This window comes from Pinus tabuliformis, chromosome 3_2 (assembly GCF_031772625.1).
Source record: "Pinus tabuliformis cultivar Carrire ecotype Pingquan chromosome 3_2, CPIR1, whole genome shotgun sequence".
Lineage (NCBI taxonomy): Eukaryota > Viridiplantae > Streptophyta > Pinopsida > Pinales > Pinaceae > Pinus > Pinus tabuliformis.
This window is the reverse complement of record NC_142302.1, coordinates 486040107-486066720: the sequence shown is the minus strand read 5'-3', so window position 1 is coordinate 486066720 and position 26614 is coordinate 486040107. Positions and strand designations below refer to the sequence as shown.

Here is a 26614-nt window from a genome sequence, read left to right as displayed (position 1 = left end):
TCTTCTGCACATGTTTTTATGTTCTATCTGCATTTACTGTCAATGTGTTTAAGTTAACAGAACCCCTAGCCGAATTGGCTTTCCCTGATTTATACCATAGTATTCAAAACCGGCCCAGCTAAACGGTTACCAGTCTAACTGGTCGGTTAGCAGGCCCACCAGTTGGAACTGGTCAAAAAACCGGGTTAGACACCCTCTGTGGCCAAAAAAGAGACCTAACTGGTCCTAACCAGCCGGTTTAGGATGGAACTGGCTGGTTTGTATCAAACCGGCCGGTTCTGTCCTAAACTGGCCGGTTATCGGTCAAGCCCACCGTCAGCCCAGTCAACGCTTTTTTCAATGTCTTTTAGGGGTTTTGAAGGGAAAGTAAGGGTCCTTTCCCTCCAAAAACACTCTCTCCAAACCTTTAAGAGGCCCTTCTCCCTCTCATTTGTCTCACACATCTCATTTGGAGTGTTTGTGAATTTGCTTGGGAGGTTGGAGAGTGTTGAGTTTTTGCTGGAGTAGTGGAACAATAGAGTCTAAGCTAAGCAGTAGTCATCATGCCTCCAAAAGCCAGAGATACTGCATGGACTCATTGTGATATGATTGATGGCAAAATGATCTGCAAATATTGCCAAAAATCCATTGAAGGAGGGGGTATTAACAGGTTCAAGCAACACTTGGCTAGGATAGGAGGCCATGTACAGCCATGTGGAGCACCAAATGAAATAATAGGGTATATTAGGGCAGAATACCTTCAGAAGTTTGAGACTCAAGTCATTGAACCAATAGAGAATTTTGTGACTTCAAAGTTTGGGAGTCGAGACTCAACCAACTGAGTTTGATCATGATGACTCATGAGAAGTTTCAAGTGATAATGTTGATCACTATTATCATATATGTAGACTTGAGTCTTGTAGTAGGCCACTAGCCCCATAGTTTGTAGGCTTTGTTTTTGCACTCTAGAGGCCATTTAGAGCCTCATTGCTTATGTATTTTGTTGATGATATGTATTGCACTCGGTGCCATTTTGATATATTCACCTTTACATGGTATATAGGTGAGCAATCTTTGCATATTTTGTCTCTATTGGCTTGGAATCATGGTTTTAAATCTTAAAAATAGTTTTTTTCATTAAAAATTAATTATTTAATGTATTTTTCTAAAACTGGTTCGTTTAGACCAAACCAGTCCCGGTTAGACCGGTTCTAGTTGGTAAACCGGTTCATTAGGTGGACCGGTCCAGTCACCGGTTCCGGTTTTAAAAACACTGATTTACACATCCTTACATAATCAAAACCACTTAAGATTTTTTTCAATGAAAACAATTTACCCATAGATATTTTGCGCTTTACCATTCTTTACCAGCAGATATTTTGGAACCTTTCTTGGATTCAAATTGGTCTTTTCCTGCCATGTCGTCTCTCTGCGACCACGCTCTGCCTCTCTACGTGGTTAGCCATGCCCGATGCAGTCGCGCTCGCTTGTGTCTTCTGCGCATTGCATTCTGCCTCTCCTTTTCTCCGTGCAATCCCCAAAACTTCAAGATTGCCTCCAACAGGAGGCCAGGCATGCATGTTTTAAAGTAATCCCTCAAAAGGTTTCTGCTCCTAGAGATAGGTAGGGCGGTTATTTTTCTAAAGAACAGCTCCTCACTATTCTCAACTCAAAAAATAATGGTAAATCTCCTAAGATTGATGGTCTACCTTGTGAATTCTTCAAAGCAAAGAGGGACACAGTTGGTGATGATCTTTATTGTATGTTCAAGAAGGTTATTTCCTTTGGTCCCCTTACAAATACATTGAATCAAGGCCTAGTTATTGATCCTGAAGAATGCAACTAGAGACTCAATTGGGGATTGAAGGACTACCACCCTTCTCAATTTTTATTATAAGATTTTGTTAAAGGCAGTAGCTCTCCACATTCACAAAGTAGCCTCCAAAATTGTCAGACAAGAACAGACACACTTGGTTCAAGGAAGGTTTATTTTGAGTACAATGATCTTTGCATGGGAAGCAATGGAGTGGACCAGGGAGGTGGATCAGCAGTCCTTGTTTCTGAAAACTGATTTCAATAAAGCATATGATAGAATCAATTGATCATTTATCACAGAGATGTTGCCTTGAGTTTGGGCCTAGATGTGCTGCCATGGTTAATACGTTATTCTCCAATGGCTTGGCTTTTGTCTCAGTTAACAGTTTTTTATCTGTTCGCATTCCCCTTCATCGTTCAATTAGACAAAGGTTGCCCCCTTTTCCCCTACCTTTATGTGCCAGTATTTGATGCTCTGGGCTACCTATAGTTGCCCATTAGATTCAAGGAAGGAATAGAGGAATTTGTCTACCAGATGGTTTAGAGATGGACCACAGTGAATGGCCACTTTGCAAAAGACTCTCTTCTTTCAGTTCAGGTGGACCAAAATTCAAAGGAGAACATGAGAGATTGTCAAGATCTCTTTTGTGTTAAAACGGAAGCAGGCATCAATGAGCAGAAGACTAATTTTTTGCTGATTGACCTTCACAACCCCCAGATTGGATCCCTTTTGTTCAACCAGACTGGAGTAACTGTTCATTATTTAGGAATCTCATACAACAAGGGCCTTCGGCCCATTTCCATTTGCGATTGCTGTCTTCAGAAGCTGAAAACCAAGCTCTATCTCTGACAGTTTAAGCACCTCCCCTTTGCAAGTAACTTGACTGTTGTATCGCAAATTCTTCAAGCTTTGCAAATACACTATATATTAGTTTCCAAGCAAGACCTGGTTTAGACGATTTAAAGTTTAAACAAATTTTCAAGTCCTTTTTGTGGTCCAAATATGGTGCGGATATTGGTCTTCCAATGGTTCCTTGAGATAGTCGTATTATGCCCAAGGCTATTGGGCCTTATTGATGTCTTCCAAGAAATCATTCTTCCTACTAAGTGGACGATGAAATGTCTAGAGGGTGTTGCTCCATGGCAGGTCCTCTTGCGACACAGAACGCTCCAGCCAATCATATACTAAAGGTGTAAGGATCTTTTGGATAGTGTGATGTAATCTGGTGTCCTCATTTGTTCCACATCACTATGTCTTTCATATGCCAGAGCATTTGGGAGGAATTGGAAGTCGATGCAGAGCCATTTAAGTGGAAATACTCAGGAAGCAGGTCAGAATGTGATCTGGCCTAGCACCCAATTTGGAGCTGGAAACAGTGTGACCATGGTTTCAAGCAAGCAGGTAAACCAAGAAAGGCAATGTTTTCTTGAAGGCATCTTTGGGATTTTGAGGCTAGATCCTGGATGGAATGGAGAGTTTTGGCTCAGTAGAAGGCCCTCCTTTCTTCTGACAAGCCAGTTATAAAAGATACTGTGGAATTGATTCCCTCTGAATACTTGTTCAAATTGAACAATGACATGTGCGGCCCTTTGTGCAGAGATTGGGGCTGGGTGTTTGGAAGACAGCTTCAACAGCATTGCTCCAAGAAACTTTACTCCCTGTTACATCAAAATCATATCCTGGCTCCAGTCCTTAACATTCATTGGACTGTCCCTGATCCTGAGGACAGATGGAATCGCAGGGTGCACAGTGTTTGGTCCATTCACCAGTCTTACAAGCTACAGGCCTCTCCCTAGCTAGTCATTTAGCAGGGCTGCCTTCCAAAGCTCGATTGGCAAAAACTGGACTCAGTGATGGACTTTGCCTGGCCTGGGGCTAACCGGAAACAGTGAAACGCATCATTTGAGACAGCACATTTATGGAGGACTGTTGGTAGGACAACAAACAGAATCAGCATCCAGCCTTATTTCAGGAAAAGATCCATTGAGATCTGCAATTTTTGGTGACTCCAGATCTCTAGAGCTTTCTGCCTTCACGGGCCTTTGGCACCACCTTATAATTACAGCATTGTTTACTATTTGGAAGTGAAGGTGCAAGTATGTTTTCACTGATGAAGTCAGTTCAATCAAGTCTTTCTATTGTAACTCGTGGGAAGAGGCATGTATGCAGGTTTTATCTTAAGGTTTTCTTCTCATTAAGGAGGCTAGAAGTCTAGATGCTCCAGCATATCTGATTTTATTTCTCATTTAGTAGTGCTGAGGAAGAGCATATAAGCTATCATTGTATATGCCGTTCCACTTTTTCTCTCTTTTGTAATCTGCGTTATTATAAGACACTTTTTTAGAAAATTTAAAACGTATATTTTTCTTGTTTTTTACTGTTCCCTTATATTTACTCGCTTATGAACCTACTTCGTTCTTTGGGGTTCATTTACACTTGGGCACCACAAACATAACAGAAACTGGGCCCCTTATAAGAACACAGGTGCATCCAATGAAAGCTTGTACATAAACAGAGTACAGGGTTTGAAGACCCCATCCTGGGATTCAGAATCTGTGTCATTTTCACAAACCTTGTAACAGTGGACCAAGTAACATGGTAATTGTCCTTCATCTTGAAAATATTTGCTGACCCCAATAAGATCTATCGGTATCCAGCTGACCCTTATAATTACAAAGAGAGCCAAATAAAAGGAAATACTGAATTAAAGTGTAAGATATATACTGTGAACACCCCACTGCTAATTTAGCAATCAGAACTAACAGGACACTGTTGATTTGTACCAATCAGAAAGATTAGGACGTCTCATTTTGAATAAATGTGATATTTAGAACAGAAAAATAGGAAAATGATGCAAATACAAATGAAGGTTGTATTATGTTTACCTGTGAAGAGCAATCAGATTAGTTTGCCATTGCAAAAGAACAAAAAACTTAGAACTACTAACAAAAAAAGAAAGTAAAACAGAAAGAAATCAAATAACTTTCAGCAGATAGAAAGACAGTTTAGCTTTAATTCATATTTGGATGCAGATGAAAAATGTATGGAGACACAAGTTCACATACCTGAGGATTTATCTGATGACAAGTAAACTGGCAAATTGAGTGACATTTGACAATGAAGAAGGCATGCCGTATCCCATAGGTACTGTGCAGATTTCTCTTCATGTATGACAGTCTTAAAAGCTTCAACAGATGAATTCTTTCCCTCCATGAAAATGAAATATTCAGTATCATCTGTGTTTATGGCTGCAGCTACACCAATCACAAAAGAACTCTCATTTTGCATTGGTAGGAGATACCTTCTCAATTTGGAACAGATATCTCCAGCCTTTATTACATTGTCTCTGCCCTTTGTATCACTTACAAATAATGCTCCAATGACTTTAAGTCCCCTGGGAAGCAATACTCGTAAATCATCTGTTACATCAACAAATGCACAAACAAACAAACAAAGACAACATTGTTCAAGATATTTTCATGGAAACTTGAAAGTACGGTATTCAAAGTTTTTTTTCTGGGGAACATATAACATTCACAGGAGCATGACGAACACATCTAAGAAAAACATAAAATAAGAAATATCTTTACACGCTAGCATTCTTCACAAACAGCTTTTAGAAACAAAAGGGTGCTCACTACATTGGCTATGAGCAAAAAAATAAAAATGAAACTCAGATTGTCTTTAATATTCATGTAGTGTGAATTCACTTGTCAATCAATTTCCTCATGCAACTATTCATATCATATACGCCACTAAAGTAAGCACTATTTTTCAATGGTTTTTGGCGGGATAGTTCAGCAACTTTTCAAAGTTCCAAGGAGAAACTTATATTCATGACGGATGAGTGAATTGTATGGCTTGGAAAGATCTACCTTGGTTTATACGATATGTGAATAATCTGAGTGAACTGTATGGCTTAGAAGGGTCTACCCTGGTTTATACAATATTCTAATAATCATATTATACAAAGGGTTACCTCTCAACAGTCACGACTATTTCAGTTGGTAAACTTTGACTCGTTTAAACAAGTGTTATTAATATTTCCTTAAGGTTAGTATTTCAAGGGAGAAGTGACAATGTATTTCCAAGGATCTCATCAATTCTCTTCCTAAAACTCAAAAAGTAAAATAACAAGATATTTGAGGTAGTTCATCCACTTATTAGACATAAATAAATAAAATTGCAAAATGCATTCCTCGTTGGCCACAAGCAAAACAGCATTGCAACATCCTCACAAGAAAGGTATTTATCAGATTTTAATTTTTAGGTAACAAGAAAAAATATTAATAATACAAATGCCAAATCCACAGGTCATCCTTACAAGAAAGGTATTTATCAGATTTTGGGTAACAAGAAGCAATATTATTAATACATATGCCAAATCCACAAGTCATCCAAGGAAGGATTCTTTTCAAAAATGGAGTAAACAAGTAATCTTCAGTAGTGCTGAATGGAGGTCATATTCAAAGCAATGATACATTTATCATTGTCGGGAATTTATTACCAGGACCAAAATATAAATTATTGGCAATATCAGGGAAAATATTGTTGATTTTCTAGAGCACATGCTAGAATTAAGTTTTTCTTCAATACATAACTACTTCAATGATCAATTAAACATTAGTTTCACATTAAGTTGTAATCATTTAGGCAGTTATACAGAAGAAAAACATCAATTAATAAACTTGAAAGAGCAGTAAAGTAACCATGAAACAATCAGACAAGGGACACAAAAATTAGGCCTGAGGCCAGGGCAAAACCCACAAGGGGAAAACCCAGAAATACTTTCCTTATGGGAGCGAGAGAGAGAGTTCCAGATTCATCAATACAACAGAAATAACAATGACATGATTATAGCCAAACCAGTAACCAATATTATGATCAAGTGCCATGTCAAAAACCAAGTTCCTGAAATTTCGGCCCTCCCTAGAATTTCGGCCTCCTGAAATTTCGATCCTCCTGTAATTTCGTTGGATCAGAGATGCATGAGACAAAAAATTGATGTGTCCAAATGAGGAGAAATGATCTCCTTTATATAGCCTTCAAGTGGGGGTCGAATGGATGCCTCTTAGAGGCCCAGCCGACTTAAAACATCATGAGGCCAACTTGAAATAAATTTGGAGTCAAATTTAAAAATTCAAATTTCCCATTTCTTTTCCAAGATGAAAATACCAACCATGGTTACCATTTTTTTCAACACTCCCTCTTAGCCAGGGAGGTACTTTTCATACTCTCTCTCAAGATCAATCTTCCCGGACAATCATAGGTCTCAAAGCCCACAGCCTAAGGAAGAGATCACAGATACAAATCTCTCCGGCCAATCATAGGTCTCACAACCCACAGCCTAAGGGAGAGATCATCAGTCTCATCATAAGGAAAGATACATAGCATCCAACTCATCTCAATGCATCTCCCCGACCACAAGGTCTCACAGCACACAGCCTAAGGGAGGAATTACCAAATCAATGCATCTCTCGGACCATAAGGTCTCACAACACACAGCCTACAGGAGGAATCATCAAATCAATACATCTCTCGGACCACAAGTTCTTACAACACACAGCCTATAGGAGGAATCATCAAATCAATACATATCTCGGACCACAAGGTGTCACAACACACAGCCTACAGGAGAAATCATCAATGCACCTCCCGGACCACAAGGTCTCGTAACACAGCCTACAGGAGTGACAATCTTCCCGACCAATCCATTGGTCTCACAACCGTAGCCTAAGGAAGATTTAGGATGTTATGTAATCAATGCTCTCTCTCCAAAGGGATTCTCATTCATTCCAATTTCTTCACATAAACATCATCAACCAACTCAACATCATAAATGTAGCCATGGTGGATCTTAAACATTTCAGCAAACAACAACATTCAGTTGTTCATCTAGCTTCAGCCAGGGCTTCTCTCAGAAGCAAACATCAGCAGCTATCAGTAGACAATAATAGACTTCAGCAGTGGCTTCTCACAAAAGCAATCATCAACAACCACAAAAGCGAATATCAGTATCCATAGTCGAATCCAGTAGATAATAAATGGCTTCTCTCAAAAGTAGGCACCAATAGACCATAATTGAATCAGTAAATAATAAGTGGCTTCTCACGGAAGCAAGCATCAACAACCATAGTAGAATCCAGCAGACCATAATTGAATCCAGCAGATAACAATAGACTTCAACGAAACAAACATCATCAGATATATCAACGAACCAATCAGAGAATCAACCAAGTCAATATCAAAGTCTTGCAGCTTCTTCAAATCATTCATCAGGAAGATGTCGATGGACCTACAGTCCATTGTGCCAAAGATATCACCAAGCTCATGCCTTTACAAAAGCAACTCCCTCTTACACAGAAGTCCTCTACATAGCAGAAAAGTTATCAGCTCATCTTTAGCATATCTAGATCAGCGTCGGTCTTAAAAACTTCTAGCCATCTTCATAGAAACATGCTTCAATCAAGTTGATCTTGTCTGCTCCCTCTGAGTACAGGGCCTATCACGAGTCTTCTTGTCATATTGTTCTTCCATCATTTCCAACGATTGCCATACCTTGGCAATCTCCATTATGTACCTGCAATCCTCACTAGGAGGCCATGGAAGAACAAGAACAACCAAGCAAGCCAAGAGACTCATAATGAAACAATCAAGATAATACTTATCTTTAGAGAGTGTATCAACTCCCTCTTGATCATAACCTTCTCAGATCTAGTCAACCTTGTCCACATCATTAAGGAGTTAACTTCATTTATACCATCATCAAGGAGTCCACAACATCAAATAGTGCATGAGTTCACATCATCATCAATAAGCCCACATCATTATCAACAAGTCCACATCATCAACATGAGCCCACATCATCAATATCATCACAACGAGTCCACGTCATCTTTATCATCATCAACAAGTCCACATCATCAATATCATCATCAACGAGTCCACATCATATTTATCATCATCAACCAATCCACATCATCAACATGAGTCCACATTATCAATATCATCATCAATGAGTCCACATCATCAACGAGTCCACATCATCAATATCATCATCAACATTGACTATGTCTATATTATCAACAAGAGGTTCACGTCATCAAGAATTTCATATCACATAATCAAGGAGTACATATTATCCACATCATCTTCATCATTAGAGAAGATTACCTTGTCTACATCATCATCAAAGATTACACATCATTAGTGATGATAAAAAGAAATAAGAGTAATACAAGATACTTATCTCTTGAGACATTGTCAGCTCCCTCTTCTTGAATCCAACCTGCAATCCAACCTCATCATCAAAAATGTCAGATCTAGAAGTTAGGGATTCTTTTGAGCCTAAGAGCTTCATCACCAAGCCTAAATAGGGTTACCAAATGATTGGCTAGGGTCTTATCTCCAAACCCTAGTGATTAGGGTTTTCAAAACCTAACACTCATCTTCATAAATCAGACACAGGGGATTTGTGCATCATTCAACCTTAGATTTTTCTAAACCTTCGACCAAAAACTTGCTACAACAGTATTATGTGATGACTTCAGATATGTCCTAGAACTCACCACAGAGAAGCTGACCATATCAGATCACTGTAAAGTCTTGAACTTCCAAGCTTGATTTTAACCTTCCTCGGTCTCTATCCAGGTTTCCATACTTAGTCATAGTTATGCCTTCTGGTTGTCAGAGAAAGAATTAGGTCTTGAAACACTTATTGACTCATTATCTTCAATTCTGGAAACTCTATAAGAGAATCATCAGCCTAGATTGCACTATTTCATATACATGACCTTTTGATGAATCCAAAGGATATTGAGAAGACTATTACAACAACCCCCCTTTCCCCTTTTATTTGGAGACATCTAGCAGAGCTACCTATTACATGTACTGTCTTTCCAAGATGTAGAAGAATTTTGGCAGCAAACTTCATTTTGATTTTGTAGCAAACTTATTTCTTTGTAATCTTTTACAAGTCTTTCATTCAAATTTGGCTACAGGATAAAAACAAATGATACATACCAGAGTCGGCTTCTTGCTTCTGGTCGGCTCTTTTGCTATGTATGACATTCTCTTCACAATCATATTTATATATATGTAGCTTGAGATCCTTTGGATTGAACACAGTCACAGAGTCACAAGGTTGCTTGCTCAAGACAGAGAAAGTGAGCCATAGGGAATCCAAATAGGTGCCTCCGTATAGGAGATTTAGATTCGCAATATTTTCACAAGCATAGAGAGTCTTGCCACATAAATCAACCGCTTTTCCACAGACTTCTGGTTCCTATTTGGCTCGCATTGCAACAGAAGTAACATAGAAACTTGGACCAAATACAGAGGTACAGACTTACATTTCAGATCATTTAGTAGGCTCGGATCTAGGTTCTTACCAAAAATCGTAGATTTGACTTAGAATGCCACAGAGGAAGTTTAGATGCTCGAATTATGCTTTGTCACCAGAGTCTTGACTTGGATCAAATTTGGATTATGATTATCATCAAATACCTTCAAACTTGGATACAGATTTCAATCATTGGAGAAGTTTTCTCAGAGACGTCGCAACAATGAACCATCCAGACACAATATGTCACGCATATTCATGCCTTGAACTTCGAGATGTTCTACAGGCTTTCAAATATCCTTTTCATCTTTGTCTGACAAAGCTCAAATCCATAGTTACATACTTCGCATTGTTTTATAGTGATAGATGCTTTAGAATACAGAGAATGGGTTCCTTTGATATCACAGACTTTAATGTCATAGATCTCGCATACTGTAGACTTTTCGCATGCATAAACACAAGGAACAAATTATTGAAAGAGTTTGTATACATTGAGTGCTTGATTGAGATAGCAGAACCACATGGATTTTCTTCATTTGATTCAGGAGATAAGAATCTTCAAACTTTCTTTATTTCACAGAAATAAGCTTCAGATCTTGCACTCCTCCCTCAAGGATATAGTGCACAGACTTCGGCTCTTGGTGAATTGAATACACACATTGAATCTCTAGCTAGAGTTTGCTCTTCCTTGACAAGGTCACTGCTCTGTGCACTTTTCCTGTGATTTTCATCCCTCCCTTTAGGGCACCTATGACTGCTACAGCACTGCCCTAATTCAGCCTTGACACAGCTACAGATATCTCTCATATGGTGCCTTTACTCCTGCGCATTATCATGAGGGAATGCAGCCCTCATTCCAGAATCCAAACAAGTCCATGTTCTGCTGATGTGAGGGATTTGGCTCTCCTTAACTTGGATCACAGGTCTTGGCATGAGTATCATAAAGCATATTACAGAACTCATAAAAATTGTCACAAAACATTTGCTTTCCTCAGAGAGATAATGCCTTAGGTCTGCAAGAGATGCTACTAGAATCTGATTCATATTTGGATGATACTTTAAAGCAGCCTTTAAGGATCTCTTTTGTGGCTTGGATCAGAACCTCAGACCGCCATAATGCTACTCAAATCTCCTCCACAGAATAGAAATTCGTAGGTCTGAAACAGAAGGGTAATAGAATAGTCTTGTATTAGGTCTCTCTCACAGAGAATTTCGACCGCCCTTCCACAGATGTACCATTCTTCAAACTCAGCAATAGAACTTCCATAACTTGGCTATACTGCTCTTGGATCCAACATAGCTCTGAAACCATGTTGATTTTCTAGGGCATGTGCTAGAATTAAGTTTTTCTTCAACACATAACTACTTCAATGATCAATTAAACATTAGCTTCACAATAAATTCAATATCATTTAGGAAGTTATACAGAAGAAAAATATCAACTAACAAACATGAGAGAGCAGTAAAGTAACCATGAAACAATGAGACAAGAGACACAAAAATTAGGCCTGAGGCCAAGGCAAAACCCACAAGGGGAAAACCCAGAAATGCTTTCCTTATGAGAGAGAGAGACAGAGAGTTCCAGATTCATCAATACAACAGAAATAACCATGACAGGATAATAGCCAAACCAGTAACCAAGATTATGTTCAAGTGCCATGTCAAAAACCAAGTTCTTGAAATTTCGACCTTCCCTAGAACTTCAGCCTCCTCTTGAAATTTTGGCCCTCCTGTAATTTTGCTGAATCAGAGATGCATGAGATAAAAAATTGATGTGTCCAAATGAGGAGAAATGATCTCCTTTATATAGCCTTCAAGTGGGAGTCGAATGGGTGCCTCTTAGGGGCCCAGCTGACCTAAAACATCATGAGGCCGACTTGAAATAAATTTGGAGGCAAATTTAAAAATTCAAATTTCCCATTTCTTTTCCAAGATGAAAACACTGACCATGGCTACCATATTTTTCAAAAGATATTGGAAAATATTCAAAATTATCAGTAAATTTTTAAAAATTACAAAAATAATCATATTTTTAATTTTTCGAACTTTAAAGCAACATCACATCAGACAAACACATTGCTACATAAATATGAAAATAAAGCTGATATATAAGATGTATAAGATGTCAAGAGGTACATCAGATATTGACACTGAAATATGATATCTATCCTAAATTCTAACAGGATGATAGAAAATCACATCAAAACAAAAATAAATGTATCTCGTGGGATGAATCACGACAATCAAAACAATGGATTTCTCCTTGTTTGCTTGATCGAAAATGGTCACAGCATCCTCGGCAATGTTATCAGAAACAGACCAGTTGACCCCAAAAACTTGATCCGAAAGCATATAACCAATATAACACCAAAAGCAATCCATCTTGGAACTAAAATGCATCAACAAAGAGGCTCTAAATGGCCTCTAAAATCCCAAAAAAAAATCATGCTACAACAAATAGCTACATAACATCAAAATTGTTGCCTATATTGGGATCTTCATCATCAATATCACCCTCTAAGCATTAAAATAAGATAGAAAAAGCTTAACATGCCTAATCAGTGATTTTGCTTGAGTGAATGGTACATTTTTACTAGTGTCGTGATAGAGGAGTTCAACAATCAAAGCCACCAACATCAAAGTACATAGAGGATTTGGCGTTCTTGATTAAATGCTAATTCCATACCCTCATACATGACAAAATCCAATGGAAACGTTGCAATCCTGTCATTCCCAAAATCCTGAAAATTGTTAAGTCCATTGAATTTTGAATGGGATCTAAAATTCTACTTTCTCCATATGAAATCCACTGAGGTTGGAACCACTCTCAAACACCCTGAAACAATTAATGGTAATGTTGAAAATTTAATTAAAAGGATGAAAATCAAAGATAAAGGAGAATACCATTTTTACTTAAAGCATTCAATATTATCATTAACCACTAGGGTATGTATATCATGAAATGAATCATGGGAAATGAAAACAATAGATTTTCCCTAGTTGGCTTGAAGTAAAATAGTCACAGTAACCTTAGAGCTCAATTTCCTAACCCAATTTTAAAAAAGAGGTTTAAATGACCAAGATTTTAGTTATAAAGTGATATCGACTGAGATAGAGAAATAATTTAAAATTTTGAAATTATCACGATAAATAGCAATGATATTATCACCGAAGTATTACTGTGGTAGTTCCAATAATATCACGATAATGCAACTCAAACTAATAGACAAATAAAGAGGATCCAACAAATAACAAACAATATACATGCGGCAAACAAACAAATTAGAAAGAGAAGGCTCCGATAGGGAAGTTATTAATTTTAGTTAACAACGGTATGTTCTATGCTTTAGCACAATTTACTTAATGTTCCTGTTCAGCGAAATGACAATTTCCAATTTCCAGTAGCAATCACTTTAACTTAAACACATTGACAGTAAATGCAAATAGAACATAAAAACATGTGCAAAAGACAAGTCAAGACAAGAGGACACAAGATTTCGCAGATGTGAGGAAAAAACCCCAATGTGGGGAAAACCCTTTGATCAAATTTTCTTATTATTATTCAATAGTTCAGCAAAGAGTACATAGATCAAATTCACTTGCCCAACACATAGTCAAAACAACCCTTTCAAAATCAGCAGTCAACAACAGTCAGTTGCAGTCCTAACCAGAAAATCATCACTGGTCAAATCAGCACCAGAACCTCCTCCAAGCAGCTCGGTCAACAGCAGTTCAATTCAGCCTTCAAGGAGTCAAAGTCAGCCCAAAACAATTCGGTCAAACCCAGTCAAAGGAGAGAGAAACACTGCTATAATTTTCTACAGTCAAAACTGAAGTCAACCTACCCAAAACACCTCGATTTTTGTGCCCAACAACGCAGCCTAAAGAAATCAAAATTTTGCCCTGAAAACCAAAGTCAAAGATGGTCAAATCAACCTTGGTCAACGCTGGACTGTTGCTCTAAAATTTCGACCTGTCCTTGTCCTGAAATTTTTGGCCTCCTGCCACACGTGCGAAGAAGAGAGAGAGGCTGCCCAGTTGTACGTACCAATCAAGGGAAGAGAGAGAGATGAAATGATGTGATGAGTGATGTCAAAATGAGGAGAGAAGTCACTCCTATTTATACAATTCGTTGAGGGTGAGGAGACACATCCATTGGGCTTCTTGAGCCTACATTTCACTGAGGCCGACCTTGACTATTTGTGCATGTGAGAGAATAAATTCAAAATTCCACTTCTGCTTGTCAAAATGGGATCATCTTTATATCAAAATTGGACCTCTCGAAAAGAGGAATCCAATGCAAAAATCATCTCCATCATATGAGTTGCACTGAGGTGGAATTTGGCCCTAGTTGCCAATTTTAACACTCCCTCTCAACTAGGGAGAATTCCACCTGCCAATCCATCTATCATCATCATGCCATCCTATCATCATGTACCATCTTTGTCATCACTGCTTTGCTCTATTTTGCTCTGCTCTGCTGAACCATGAAATAATAATGAAGAAGAAGTGATTGAGAGTGAGTCAAAAGATCATACCACTCTCCATTGACAAAAGTCGGTCCTTGATCCCAAATCAAGTTGTTGAACACCATGCATCCTAGTCATAGGGAGTACAGCAGTACACGATGCGTCCATTGGTAGTACCATGGTCCCTAACCACTTTTCCCAACTCATTGGCCAGATGAGAGGCACTTCCCATGAGTCCCGGACTCCAAGCGTAGGATGTGTGTTGGGGCGTCAGCAGAAGAAGGTGAACCACTCATCCTGCTCATATGCCATAGGAGAAGGTGAACCACTCATCCTATGCATATGACAATCGTAGAGGAAGGTGAACCACTCACCCTACATACATGTGTTTGCAATCGTAAGGGAAGGTGAACCACTCACCCGGTATCTAGCGCACCACTAAGGGAAGGTGAACCACTCACCCTATGGTCGCTCATAGCTCCAAGAAGTACCCCCAGCCCTCAGGAGCTCCCAGAGCTCAGTGTCCAACTCATACGAGACCCTCATAAGAGGGTCTTTCCATGACTCCAAGTCTCTCTCGAAAGGCTAAGAATTTGACCTTCCCCAAAGGTTTCGTGAGAATGTCTGCGACCTGTTCATCCGTCTTGGCGTGTTGGAACTTTATTGCTCCCCGTTGTACCATATCTCGGATAAAGTGGTACCTGATATCAATGTGCTTGGAGTGGTTGTGGAACACGGGATTCTTTGAAAGGAAAATCCCACTCTGGTTGTCGTAGAATATCAAAGTGGTATCTAACACGTGCTCAAATATCTCACTGAAGAGTTTCCTCAACCAAACAGCTTCACAATAGGCCATACTCGCAGCAATGTTCGGCCTCGGCGGTGCTTAAAGCAACCGATTTCTGGTTCCTGCTCATCCAAGATATTGAAACAAACACCAAAGAGCAGCAGGACCCAGACGTGATCTTACGATCCACTACACTGCCAGCCCAGTCAGCATCTAAATATCCATGTAGCCTCAAGTTCCCGGCAGTGTATCTCAATCCATAGTGGATGGTGCCCCGGAGATATCTTAAGATATTCTTAGCAACAATCCAATGAATGTGATGAGGCTCGACCATAAATTGACTCAACGTGTTCACAGCGAAGCATATGTCGAGACGGGAGTTTACCAAGAACATCAGGGCCCCCACAAGTTGACAATACTCGGAAGGGTTCGCTAAATCAGGCCCAACAGCACTTCCACATAGCTTCTTGAAGTTGAGTTCCATTGGAGTAGACACAGACTTGCAATCCACCATCCCACATCTCTCAAGTAGCTTCACAATGTATTTTCCTTGAGAAAGGAAAATCTCACCTGGCTTTTGCCAGACCTCCAGTCCTAGGAAGTAGTGCATTAGTCTTAGGTCCTTCATCTCGAATTCAGAAGCCAACTCCCTCTTGCATTGACGAATGAGAGGGTCATCACCTGTCAAAAATAGATCATCCACATAAAGAACCAAAATGAGAGGTCTGTCCTTTTCAAACTTGAAGTATAGGTTTGGGTCAGCATCGCTCCTTGTAAATCCCAACTTCATAAGATAGCTATCAATCCTCTCATACCAAGCTCTAGGGGCTTGCTTCAACCCATAGAGAGCTTTCTTCAACCTGCATACATGTGTCTTTCGATCTTGAACTTCGAACCCCTCGGGTTGTTCTACAAGGACTTCCTCCTTAAGCGAGCCATGCAAGAAGGCAGTTTTGACATCCATCTAGTGTAGGCTCCATCCTTGTGAGGCAGCAAGGGCTATGATCGAACAGATGGTGGTATATCGGGCAATCGGTGCAAATATCTCATCATAGTCTACTCCTTCCTTTTGAGAGAAACCTCAAAAAACAAATCTGGCCTTGAACTTTTCAACACTGCCATCAACTCCATGTTTGATCTTGTAGAGCCATTTTGAAGTGACCACTGACATGTCCTTGAGTCTAGGAACCACATCCCAGACATCATTCTTCATGATCATGTTGATTTGGGGTAGCATCGAATGTGCTCTAGCCATGAAAATGGGTGGAGAGGCTAAAGGACATGAGATCTCCAAGACCCATTAATGGTTTGGGGAAATTCCACCCGGTTAGAGAGATATTAAAATAATTAATATTTTTAATGAAGTTCCTAAGTCTAAACTTAGAAAAAATAAAATATTAATGGGTATTAATATAAAACTGGGTTAGAATGTTCTAAAAGACATGGATCAAGCCAAACCTAATATTAGTCGTTGATTAGAGATTTAATCTCGACAGTTGAAGACTCAACAAGAAAAGTATAAGAGGAGGCCTGAGGGTCAGTTGGAGATACACCAAAATTGATCAGTCAGTTCGATTTTCTGGAGCGAGGTTTGCTGAGAAAATTCGAACAAGTGATCTGAGTTGCAGTGAGTGGCAATGAGTGCATAGCAGAGAGGCAGAGATAGTGTCGGAGGGCCAGCACAGTGATTGAGGAGGCTACGCGGAGCTAACAAAGGGCCAGAGAGACTGCGCAAAGGCTAGCAGGGCCTGCGTGGGTGACGTAGAAGACCAGAGAGCTGACGCAGAGCAGCAGAGGGCTGACGCAGGGGGTTCCAAAGCTACGCAGAGGCTAGCAGGGCTTACGCAGAGCCTCAAAGAAGCGTTGGAAGGATTTTCGTGGAGCAGACTTGCTGAATATCTACTTTGAAGAGAGGTATTACTGCCAGATAGAAATCTCTGTTGGATGAGACAGTTTGGCACCCTAGTTGTACTCAGAGGGAATCCAGTAGAAGAGTGGAGATGGCAATGAATGGACTGAGGGATCAGGACAGGTTGGACGGGGCCTCCAACTTTGTCATCTGGAAGGCCAGGATCCTGTCTGTTCTAGATAGACATCGCATCAAGGGCTTCGCCTTGAGAACCGTGGCTATCCCAGTCAACCCAACTGATAATGAAAGGTATGAGGATGCAATGGCCAAGGCAAAGTGCATAATCCTTGATGGGGTCAAGAATCATGTAGTACAACATATTTCCGATAAGAACACGGCAAAGGAGATGTGGGATACCTTGATGACATTGTATCAAGGCACTTTCGTGCAGAGGAAGATGCTACTGGAGAATCAGCTGCGGTCGTATCAAATGCAGAAGGGGGAGCAAATAGATCTATACCTCAGCAGTTGCAAGAGATTCGGGACCAACTTACTTCCGTAGGGGCCACGCCGAATCAAGAGTTCATGGTGAGGACTGCCCTAAATGCAGTCTTTGAGGATTGGGAGACATTTGTCCAAAGCATTTTGGGCAGAGCTACTCTTCCAGGATGGGTGTTATGAATATAATTCATAACAAGTAAATAAATAAAATAAATGTAAATATTAAATAATTAAAAATTGATTATGTTAAATAGTCATTAAATTAAGTGAAAAGGTATGTCTTTTAAACATACCTAATCATGAAAGGTCACCTGCTGAGTTATAAAAGCAGGGCCTCATTATAACATTCATATCACTTATACATTATATATATATATATATAATAAATTATTATTATTAAATACCCGTGTATTTTTACATTCATGTCTACAAGCTATCAGTTTTTATGCTTCAGTGGTATCGGAGCCATGGCGCACAATATAATGATGCGAGTCTTTGAACGTTGTTCGCCACACAATGTGCCATTACGTTCACGTCCTAAATCCATGGAGAATTTTAGTAAAATTCAAGAAGCATTTCAGCGTTTAGAAAAATCATATGCAGAAATTAAAGCATGTCAAAAGGAAATCGATAATAAGGAAGTTGATAACGACAGTGAAGAAACGAAACAAGATCAAGATGAGGACTATCTTGAGAAACAAGGAGATGTACAATATCATAACAATGAAGAAGAAGTCATCAATGAAAAACTACCATCTGTGACTCTGGAGAAAGAGCAAGTTGTTGTAGATATTGACAATGAAAGGATATTAGATTTATCCTTGTTGAAAAAAGATGTCAATGAAAATCTGCCATCAGTGGCTCTTGAGAAAAAGCAGGTTTTTGAAGATATAGAATCTATAAAAGAGGATGTAAAACAATATACAATGCATGAACAAAATGAGACTCCAGAGACTAATCAAATGAACAACAACCTAACAATTTATAGAGAATGAAAGGAAGGATTTAATGATGATGAAACACCTACGAACAGATATTTTGAAATCAACCATTTCCCTTAGGTGCCTTTCCAACATCACGCTAATGAATTCTTTAGAAGCCCACCTAAACCAAATGGCTAGAATAATTGGAGCATATTGAGTTTTGGTGTTGAGCCTCAGCTAGTCATAAGAAGATCAAAACTAAGCCTAGTAGCAATCACAAAGAATGAAAGATATGGCCATGTAGCATCAGTTGAGGACAAAACAACTGTGCTACGCGTTTTATTGAAGGTTCTTTGTCATTTGCCACTGCATAAAGCCCTCCCTGTTCAAATGTCAACTGTCTTGCAGACTGTTAATAAACTTCAATTTTATTGCACATCGGATATTTCCAACATGGCAAGGATTGTTTTAGCAAGATGGAGCAAGCTATTTGAGAGAAGTCAGAGTGGAAGGAAGGTTGTCTCCTCAAGCAGTCAAGCCCATGCACAGAAAGGAGGTCTCTAACGACAATATGATACTCCTACAAACAAAAAGGCTAGCGAATTATCAAGGGGAGAAACTGACAGTAATAACAAACAAACCAAAATAGGAATCATTAAGGATCCTCGAGAGTGTTCAAAAATGAAAGAGTGCAATAAATTTTCATCCGGGTTCCAAGGGCGGCTCTTCTTCAATGCCAGAATGGAGCGCAACTTGTTTTCAAAACTTTTCAAATCAGATTCAATTCGAAATTTCCAATTACCAACAGACGGTGATGATCCTATCAATTACATTAGTAACAGTGAAGTGGAAGGTAGTTGTCACTACTCATTTTCAAAACTTTTCAAATCAGATTCAATTCGGAATTTCCAGTTACCAACGAATGAGGATGATCCTGCCAATCATATTAGTAACAGTAAAGTGGAAAGAAGTTGTCAATACTCATATTTAAAACTTTTCGACTTAGATTCTATTCAGAATTTTCAGTTACCAACAGAAATGGATGATCCCGTCAATCATATTAATAGCTATACTGGAAACAGAGCTTTTGGAGCAATGATTGAACATGAAAGTGGGGAATCAAGCGTCTGCGTGGGGAGGAACCTTCTGCGGTCGACTGAGCACGCACAAGATCTAGCCACCGATGCCATCTACAAGTCTGAGGACATGACTAGACAAGAATCTGCTGTCAATTTCTATCTGCATGGGTAAGTCAGCGTACAGAACCGTTGGACGTTTGTGAGTTAACAGCCAGCTCCGTGGAAGATGCGGCAATCACGTTTGCTGGTAAACAATAATTCTAAGGCCAAGGTATTTCTGTGCAGAAGGTACGGGGTCACGTCAAGGTCAATAGACGTGACCCAAGGTTAACGTCCATTCATTTAAAACAAAAAATTGATTCGTAGTCATTTAAAAACTTTATAATATAAGAACTAAAGATTAATTAATTAATTAATTAAAAAAATTCTGTATTAAAAAAAAGCAGTATTAAAAAAATAAAAATAAAAAATTATTATTAAAAAAAATGAGAGTTATAAAAAAAAAGAAAAAAAACATTAGACTTATTAAAAAAAATTATTATTAAAAAAAATAAAAAATTCCAAGGAAATATTACCGATGAGCTATAAGACAAGAGGATGACCAGATTATACACATCGAGACGACAGACACTAAATGAAGAAAATCCACAACATTAAAGCTTTGAGGACAAAGCTTCCGAAGGAAGGAGCTATGTTATGAATATAATTCATAACAAGTAAATAAATAAAATAAATGTAAATATTAAATAGTTAAAAATTGATTATGTTAAATAGTCATTAAATTAAGTGAAAAGGCATGTCTTTTAGACATACCTAATCATGAAAGGTCACCTGCTGAGGTATAAAAGCAGGGCCTCATTGTAACATTCATATCACTTATATATTTTATATATATAATAAATTGTTACTATTAAATACCTCCTGTATTTTTACATTCAAGTCTACAAGCTATCAATTTTTATGCTTCAATGGGAAGAGATGTGAGCAGCCCTTCACCAAGAAGAGATCAAATGGCTGACCAAGGCGGGAAGTAGCAGCAAAGGAGGTCGAATCAAGAAAAAGGAGGATGCGGATCTGGCATCTACAAGACAACAAGGGAAGAGGAAGAAGAAGGACATCTCCAAGGTGAAATGCTTCCATTGTGGGGAGTTGGGTCATTATGCAACATAGTGTCCCAGGAAGAAGAATAAGGGAGAGGCTTTTGACTCCAAGGCAACTCCGACTAAAGCGGAGAAAGAATTCAAAACGGGTGACAATTGTGCCATGAGTGCTCATGCACCTCTAGAGAATAGGTGGGGAGACATCGAGCTATAGTCAGGAGGACTACAGAAGATGTGGGGCAGGATCCTTGAGGTACCCAAACTCTTAGATCATATCCGACTACAGGAGCCCCAAGAGACAGTAGTAGGATCATAGATATCGGTAGGAGCAAGATGCAGAGGGAGCGACGGGGCAGTGCTAGAGTGCAGTGGTCTGTAGCAGCGCAGTGGGGGTTGCAGTAGTGCGAGGGGCACAAAGATGGTTGCAGCAGTGCAAAGAGGCACAGAGGGGGTTGCAGCAGTGCGAGAGGCACAAAGGTGTTGCAGCAGCACAAAGGCAGCAGAGGAAGCACAGGATAGCACCAGAGGTAGCTTCAACATCAAAGGGCTTCTAGCCTGACAAGGATGTTAGTAGTTGGGGAGATCAGTTACTTACATCTCAGCAACTGAGTTGTAGTACAGCAGTAGCAGTGATAGTGCTATGGGCAGCACGATGCAACATGATGAGAGAGAGTTGCAGTGCAGATGCAGTGTTGGGAGGAAGGACCAACAACAACATGGATGTAGAGGGAGCTGCAGTACAGATGTAGCAGTGGCAGTGGCAGAGCCATGGGCAGCAGTGCAGAAGATGTTCGACAGCAGGCCAAGCATCAGCACAGGTACCAGTGTCGGATGATCAAGGTGATGTTCAATAGTGGAGCTATACTAGAGCACATTTCTCGCTAAGAGGGAGTGTTGATTTGGGGTACCATCGGATGTGCTCTAGCCATGAAATTTGGTGGAGGGGCTAAAGCACATGAGAACTCCAAGACCCAGAAATGGTTTGGGGAAATTCCACCCGGTTAGAGAGATATTAAAATAATTAATATTTTTAATGGAATTCCTAAGTCTAAACTTAGGAAAATTAAAATATTAATAGTTATTAATATAAAACTGGGTGAAAATGTTCTAAAAGACATGGATCAAGACAAATCTAATCTTAGCCGTTGATTAGAGATTTAATCTCAGTCATTGAAGACTCAACAGGAAAAGTATAAGAGGAGGTTTGAGGGTCAGTTGGAGATACACCAAGATTGATCAGTCAATTCGATTTTCTGGAGTGAGGTTTGCTGAGAAAATTCGAGCAAGTGATCTGAGTTGCAGCAAGGGGCGATGAGTGCATAACAAAGAAGCAGAGATAGTGGCGGAGGGCCAGCACAGTGATTCAGGAGGTTACGCAGAGCTAGCAGGAGCCATGCAGAGGGCCAGAGAGACTGCGCAGAGGCTAGCATGGCCTGCATGGGTGACACAAAAGGCCAGAGAGCTGACGCAGAGCAACAGAGGGCTGACGTAGGGGGTTCCATAGCTACGCAAAGGCCAACAGGGCTGACGCAGAGCCTTAGAGAAGTGTTGGAAGGATTTTCGTGGAGCAGACTCACTGAATATCTGCTTCCGAAGAGAGGTATTACTGCCAAATAGAAATCTCTATTGGGTGAGCCAGTTTGGCACCCTAGTTGTACTCAAGAAAGCTGCTTAATAATAAAACCCTCAAAACTTTTGCACCGGTTTTCCCAAGTTGGGTTTTTCCGGGGACGATTGTCCAAAAATAATGGTGTCCCTTGTGTGTTTGTCTGTTATTTCAGTTGATGATTTGTAGATGAGTTGAGACTGCATTTGTGTTTATTTTCAATATTTATACGGTTAAATAACTTGTTAATAAATAAACAAGTAGGTGAAATAAATCAGATAATGCAGAAAGAATTTATGACGTTTTAGACTTAGAAATTTCAACAGATCAATTCATACTCCTTGTTCATCGCATCCTTCCAAACGTGGTGTTTCACATCTTCTTCAAATGTACAAGGCTTCGATCATGCAATGGTACTCATGGTAGCTAAGTACCCTGGGTACCTGTTCGGCTTCTTGCTTTCACAAAATGTCCCCCTCAGTGCAATATGTTTCTCAGCATCTTCAAGAGTATCTTTGAGCCACAAAGGATTTTTCTTGAAGTAGAGGGCCCACTAGGAGGTGGATCAACGGGATCCATCGAACCTTTAACATTGGGCATCGTGTCATCAGTGAGAGGTTCATCTTGCTTTCCTGCATCATCATCATTGTCCTTCCTAGGGATAGGAAGATCTCGGACTTTCCTAAGGGCATAATCTTCATCGAAAGTGACATCATGACTTATTTCCACTTCCCTTTGATCAGGCACATAGATTCTATATGCCTTCGAAGTTTCACTGTAGCCCACAAACGTTCCTTTCTTCCCAGATGCACCTAGCTTGTTTCTTTTCTCTTTCGGCACATGAAAATATACGGACAACCAAAAATTCTAAAATGAGAAACATCAAGTTTCTTACTGGTGAATACTTCTTTCGGTGTCTTGAATTCCAATGCTTGATGTGGGCATCTATTTTGAACATACACAGCGATGTTGGTAGCTTCTCCCCATAAGAACTTCAGTAGGCCTTGGTCATGAAGCATGGCACGAGTGGCTTCTATGATAGTTCGATTCTTCCTTTCGGCAACTCCATTTTTCTCAGGAGTATATGTAGTAGTGGTCTCCCTCTTAATCCCAACTTCTCTACAATAGTCAATGAATTCATTTGACTCATATTCGGTCCCATTATCGGTCCTCAATATTTTGATCTTCTTCCCTGTTTGATTCTCGACCAAGGCTTTGAAAGAGCGGAACCATTTGAACACTTCGTCCTTCTTTAAGAAATAGATCCATGTTTTGCGAGAGAAGTCATCCACAAAAATTGCATAGTACAAATATCCACCCAAAGATGTCACGGGCAACATACCTGATAGATTAGAATGGACCAATTGAAGAATATCGATAGTTTGACTTTGACTTGAGGGGAATGGTCCCCTTGTATGTTTTCCAACTACGTAACCCTAACATACACCTTCATGATCTAAGTTGAATTTGGGCATACCTGTGACCATCTTCCTTACATCAAGTAAGGCTTTGTAATGAAGGTGAGCAAATCTTTGGTGCCATAATTCGGATTGAAGAAAAGTATCACAAGTCATTGCTCTCAACAGACTTCCTCCGACCTGATAGAGACCTTCAACCCTGAATCCAAGAGTGAATGCATCTCTTGGGTTCCTTTGCCAAACACGAACCTTCCCATCAATGAATGTCACCTTGAAACCTTTATCTTCCATCGCAGAAATAGAGACCAGGTTCTTTTTCAGATCAGGTACATACAACACTTCTTGTAGATGAAGGGTTTGACCTTGATTTAAGTGAAGACTAAGAGTCCCAATTCCTTTCATGGGGTAAGTGGAATTATCCCCAAATATAATCTCCATATTCGTCTTCTTTTCAATCAAATTTGAGAGAGCTTTTTTGTACCCAGTGAAGTGCCTTGAGGCACCACTATCAATCAACCAATGATATAATGTATCCAGAGGAGAGGCGGTGGTGAGGGCAGAAATAAGATAAAATTATTTTTGCTTTACACAAACAGTAACTTCTTCATGCCTGGAGTTTCTTGAATCCTTGGGAGGACGACCATTTCCATTTCAAACAGCAGGAGCATTACTCTTTCCTTTGTTGTTGAACCTATTGTTCTTTTGATTGTTATTGCCCTTGTAGTTGTTGTTATGGTATTCATCATCTCTTGGAGTATCCTTCTTGTGAGGACACTCTAGCAAAATGTCCAAACCTGTTGCAATTGAAGCATCTTCCTTTTCTTCCTTCTTTGAATCCTGACTTAAACCCTTGACCTTGTCTTCTTGGACCAGCATTGTTCTTCCTCTTAGCATGAGCGAGAAGGCGCTAGGATTGTTTCCATTTGAGGGCTTGTCTCTTTCCATCATCCTTATTTCTTCTTGAGTGCATCTAGCCAACAATTCATCAAAACCCGGAATTTTGTCATTGTTGAGGATGGTAGTGTTAAACACATCCCATTCTCTTGTAAGGCCTCCAAGTGCAATAAGAGTGAGCTCACTATCACTAATGACTTCTCCAATAGATAGGAGATCATTCCTGATCTCGGTAACCCTCATGAAGTAGGATTCAATGGATTCTCCTCTATCCATCTTGATGTCTTTCAACTTGTTCTTGAGAAAGAGGACTTGATTTGCATTATTTACTTTGAACATCCCAATCAGCTTGTCATACATCTCTTTAGATGTTTCCAAATCAGAAATATAGGCAACCAAAGGCTTGTGAATAGAATCAACAATAATTTTCTTAGCTTTAACCTCACCTTTCTTGTACTTTGTTTGTGCAGCTGCGGATGCATTTGAAGGAGACTCCACTATGTTGAAGAATCTAGGGCATCTAGGTTATGTGGAGATTCTTTTGACGATGATAACTATTTGTGAGGTACTTTTTACTTTTTCTTATTAGCACAATCTTCTCTTATTATTATTAGTGTGAGTTCTCTTTCTTCATCAAACAGTTACCAAAACAAAAGAGACAAGAACACAAGATGTTGGCTCTCAGCCAGGGCAAAAACCTCTCTCACCTAGAGAGGAAAACCCTTCTACAAATTTCTCTTATTGAAGCTTCAATTGACAAATTCAAAACCCTAGACCCTTGACAAGTAGATCCTCCAAGCACAAGTCAAGCCTTCCCTTTGATCCGAGATCAATTCCTCTTGCTGCACCTTGACCTTCTTCTTCGTCCTTCTCAACTGATGGCTTTACTGAAAAAACCATAGTCATGCATACCTTAGGAGAGACACTCTTCTTTTTCCCTCTTCGCTTGAGGTGGAGCCTTCTTTACTTGAGGAGGAGAACTTATTTTTGTTTGTATTCTTGTCTAACTGAGCTCCTTATCATTGTAGTGATCACTGATTTCGTTTAGCAGCAAAATGTACTTCTTCTCTTCGCACATGTGATATAAATCAGACCTACAAGCAATCCTTCAATCTCGGCCTATCAAAACAGTCCTTCTTTTGGTGTTGGCTTGATGAATAGCTTCTTTTGTGACCCCACCGAACTTGCTTTCTATGACTATGATGTCTTGTCCTTTGCTGTTGTGGAAGCGTGCCCTAATATGGCACGTGTGGCAGCCCTTCTTACCCAAAAACAAAGATATCCTACTCGGCCTTCCTTTCGCTGTATAGGAAACTTCATTTCCTCACTTTTTCGCACCTCTTCCTCTTATTATTTTAGAGCGGATGTGTGTCCTTCTTGTGAGGCCGAGCTGCCCTTCTTATAGTGATTATGTCCCTTCCTTTTTGAGCTGACATGACCTTCTTAGAGGGCCGACTTGAGATTAACATGGAACCGACTTGCTGGACCGAAATTAATTCTTTACAAGCAGAGACTTGACTTGCTTGTAGGATTTTGTCTTGACTCAATTTCATGACACTTTCACTTGAGATTTTTACATAGACATATTTACATAGTGTAACTTGCCCTCAAGGGGTCTTCAATAATTACATTGACTCTTTGACTTTCCTATAGCACTTCAACTTGTGCTAGACCTATGTAATGAGCAAGAAACTCATTTTCAAATGACAAAAATAATAATTCTTTTCTTTTACAAGTACAAAGATCAAAATTACATTTATGAAGACCGAACCTAGTTACACTTTCTTCAACACTCCCTCTTAACTAGGGAGGTATTCATAAATCACTTTACAAGGTGTTTGGACATTTTCAA

At 39.6% G+C, this 26614-nt stretch overlaps 1 protein-coding gene across 1 annotated transcript in view; it reads right to left on the bottom strand.

Moving 5' to 3' along the window:
- The window catches only part of LOC149181417 (Peptidase C78, ubiquitin fold modifier-specific peptidase 1/ 2), a 456391-nt gene that overhangs the window by 378244 nt on the left and 51533 nt on the right, over nucleotides 1-26614 (bottom strand). Inside the window, exon 2 of the mRNA XM_089416612.1 lies at nucleotides 4861-5214. Coding sequence (XP_089272738.1) covers nucleotides 4861-5214 — 354 coding nt within the window. The remainder of the gene's footprint in view (nucleotides 1-4860; nucleotides 5215-26614) is intronic.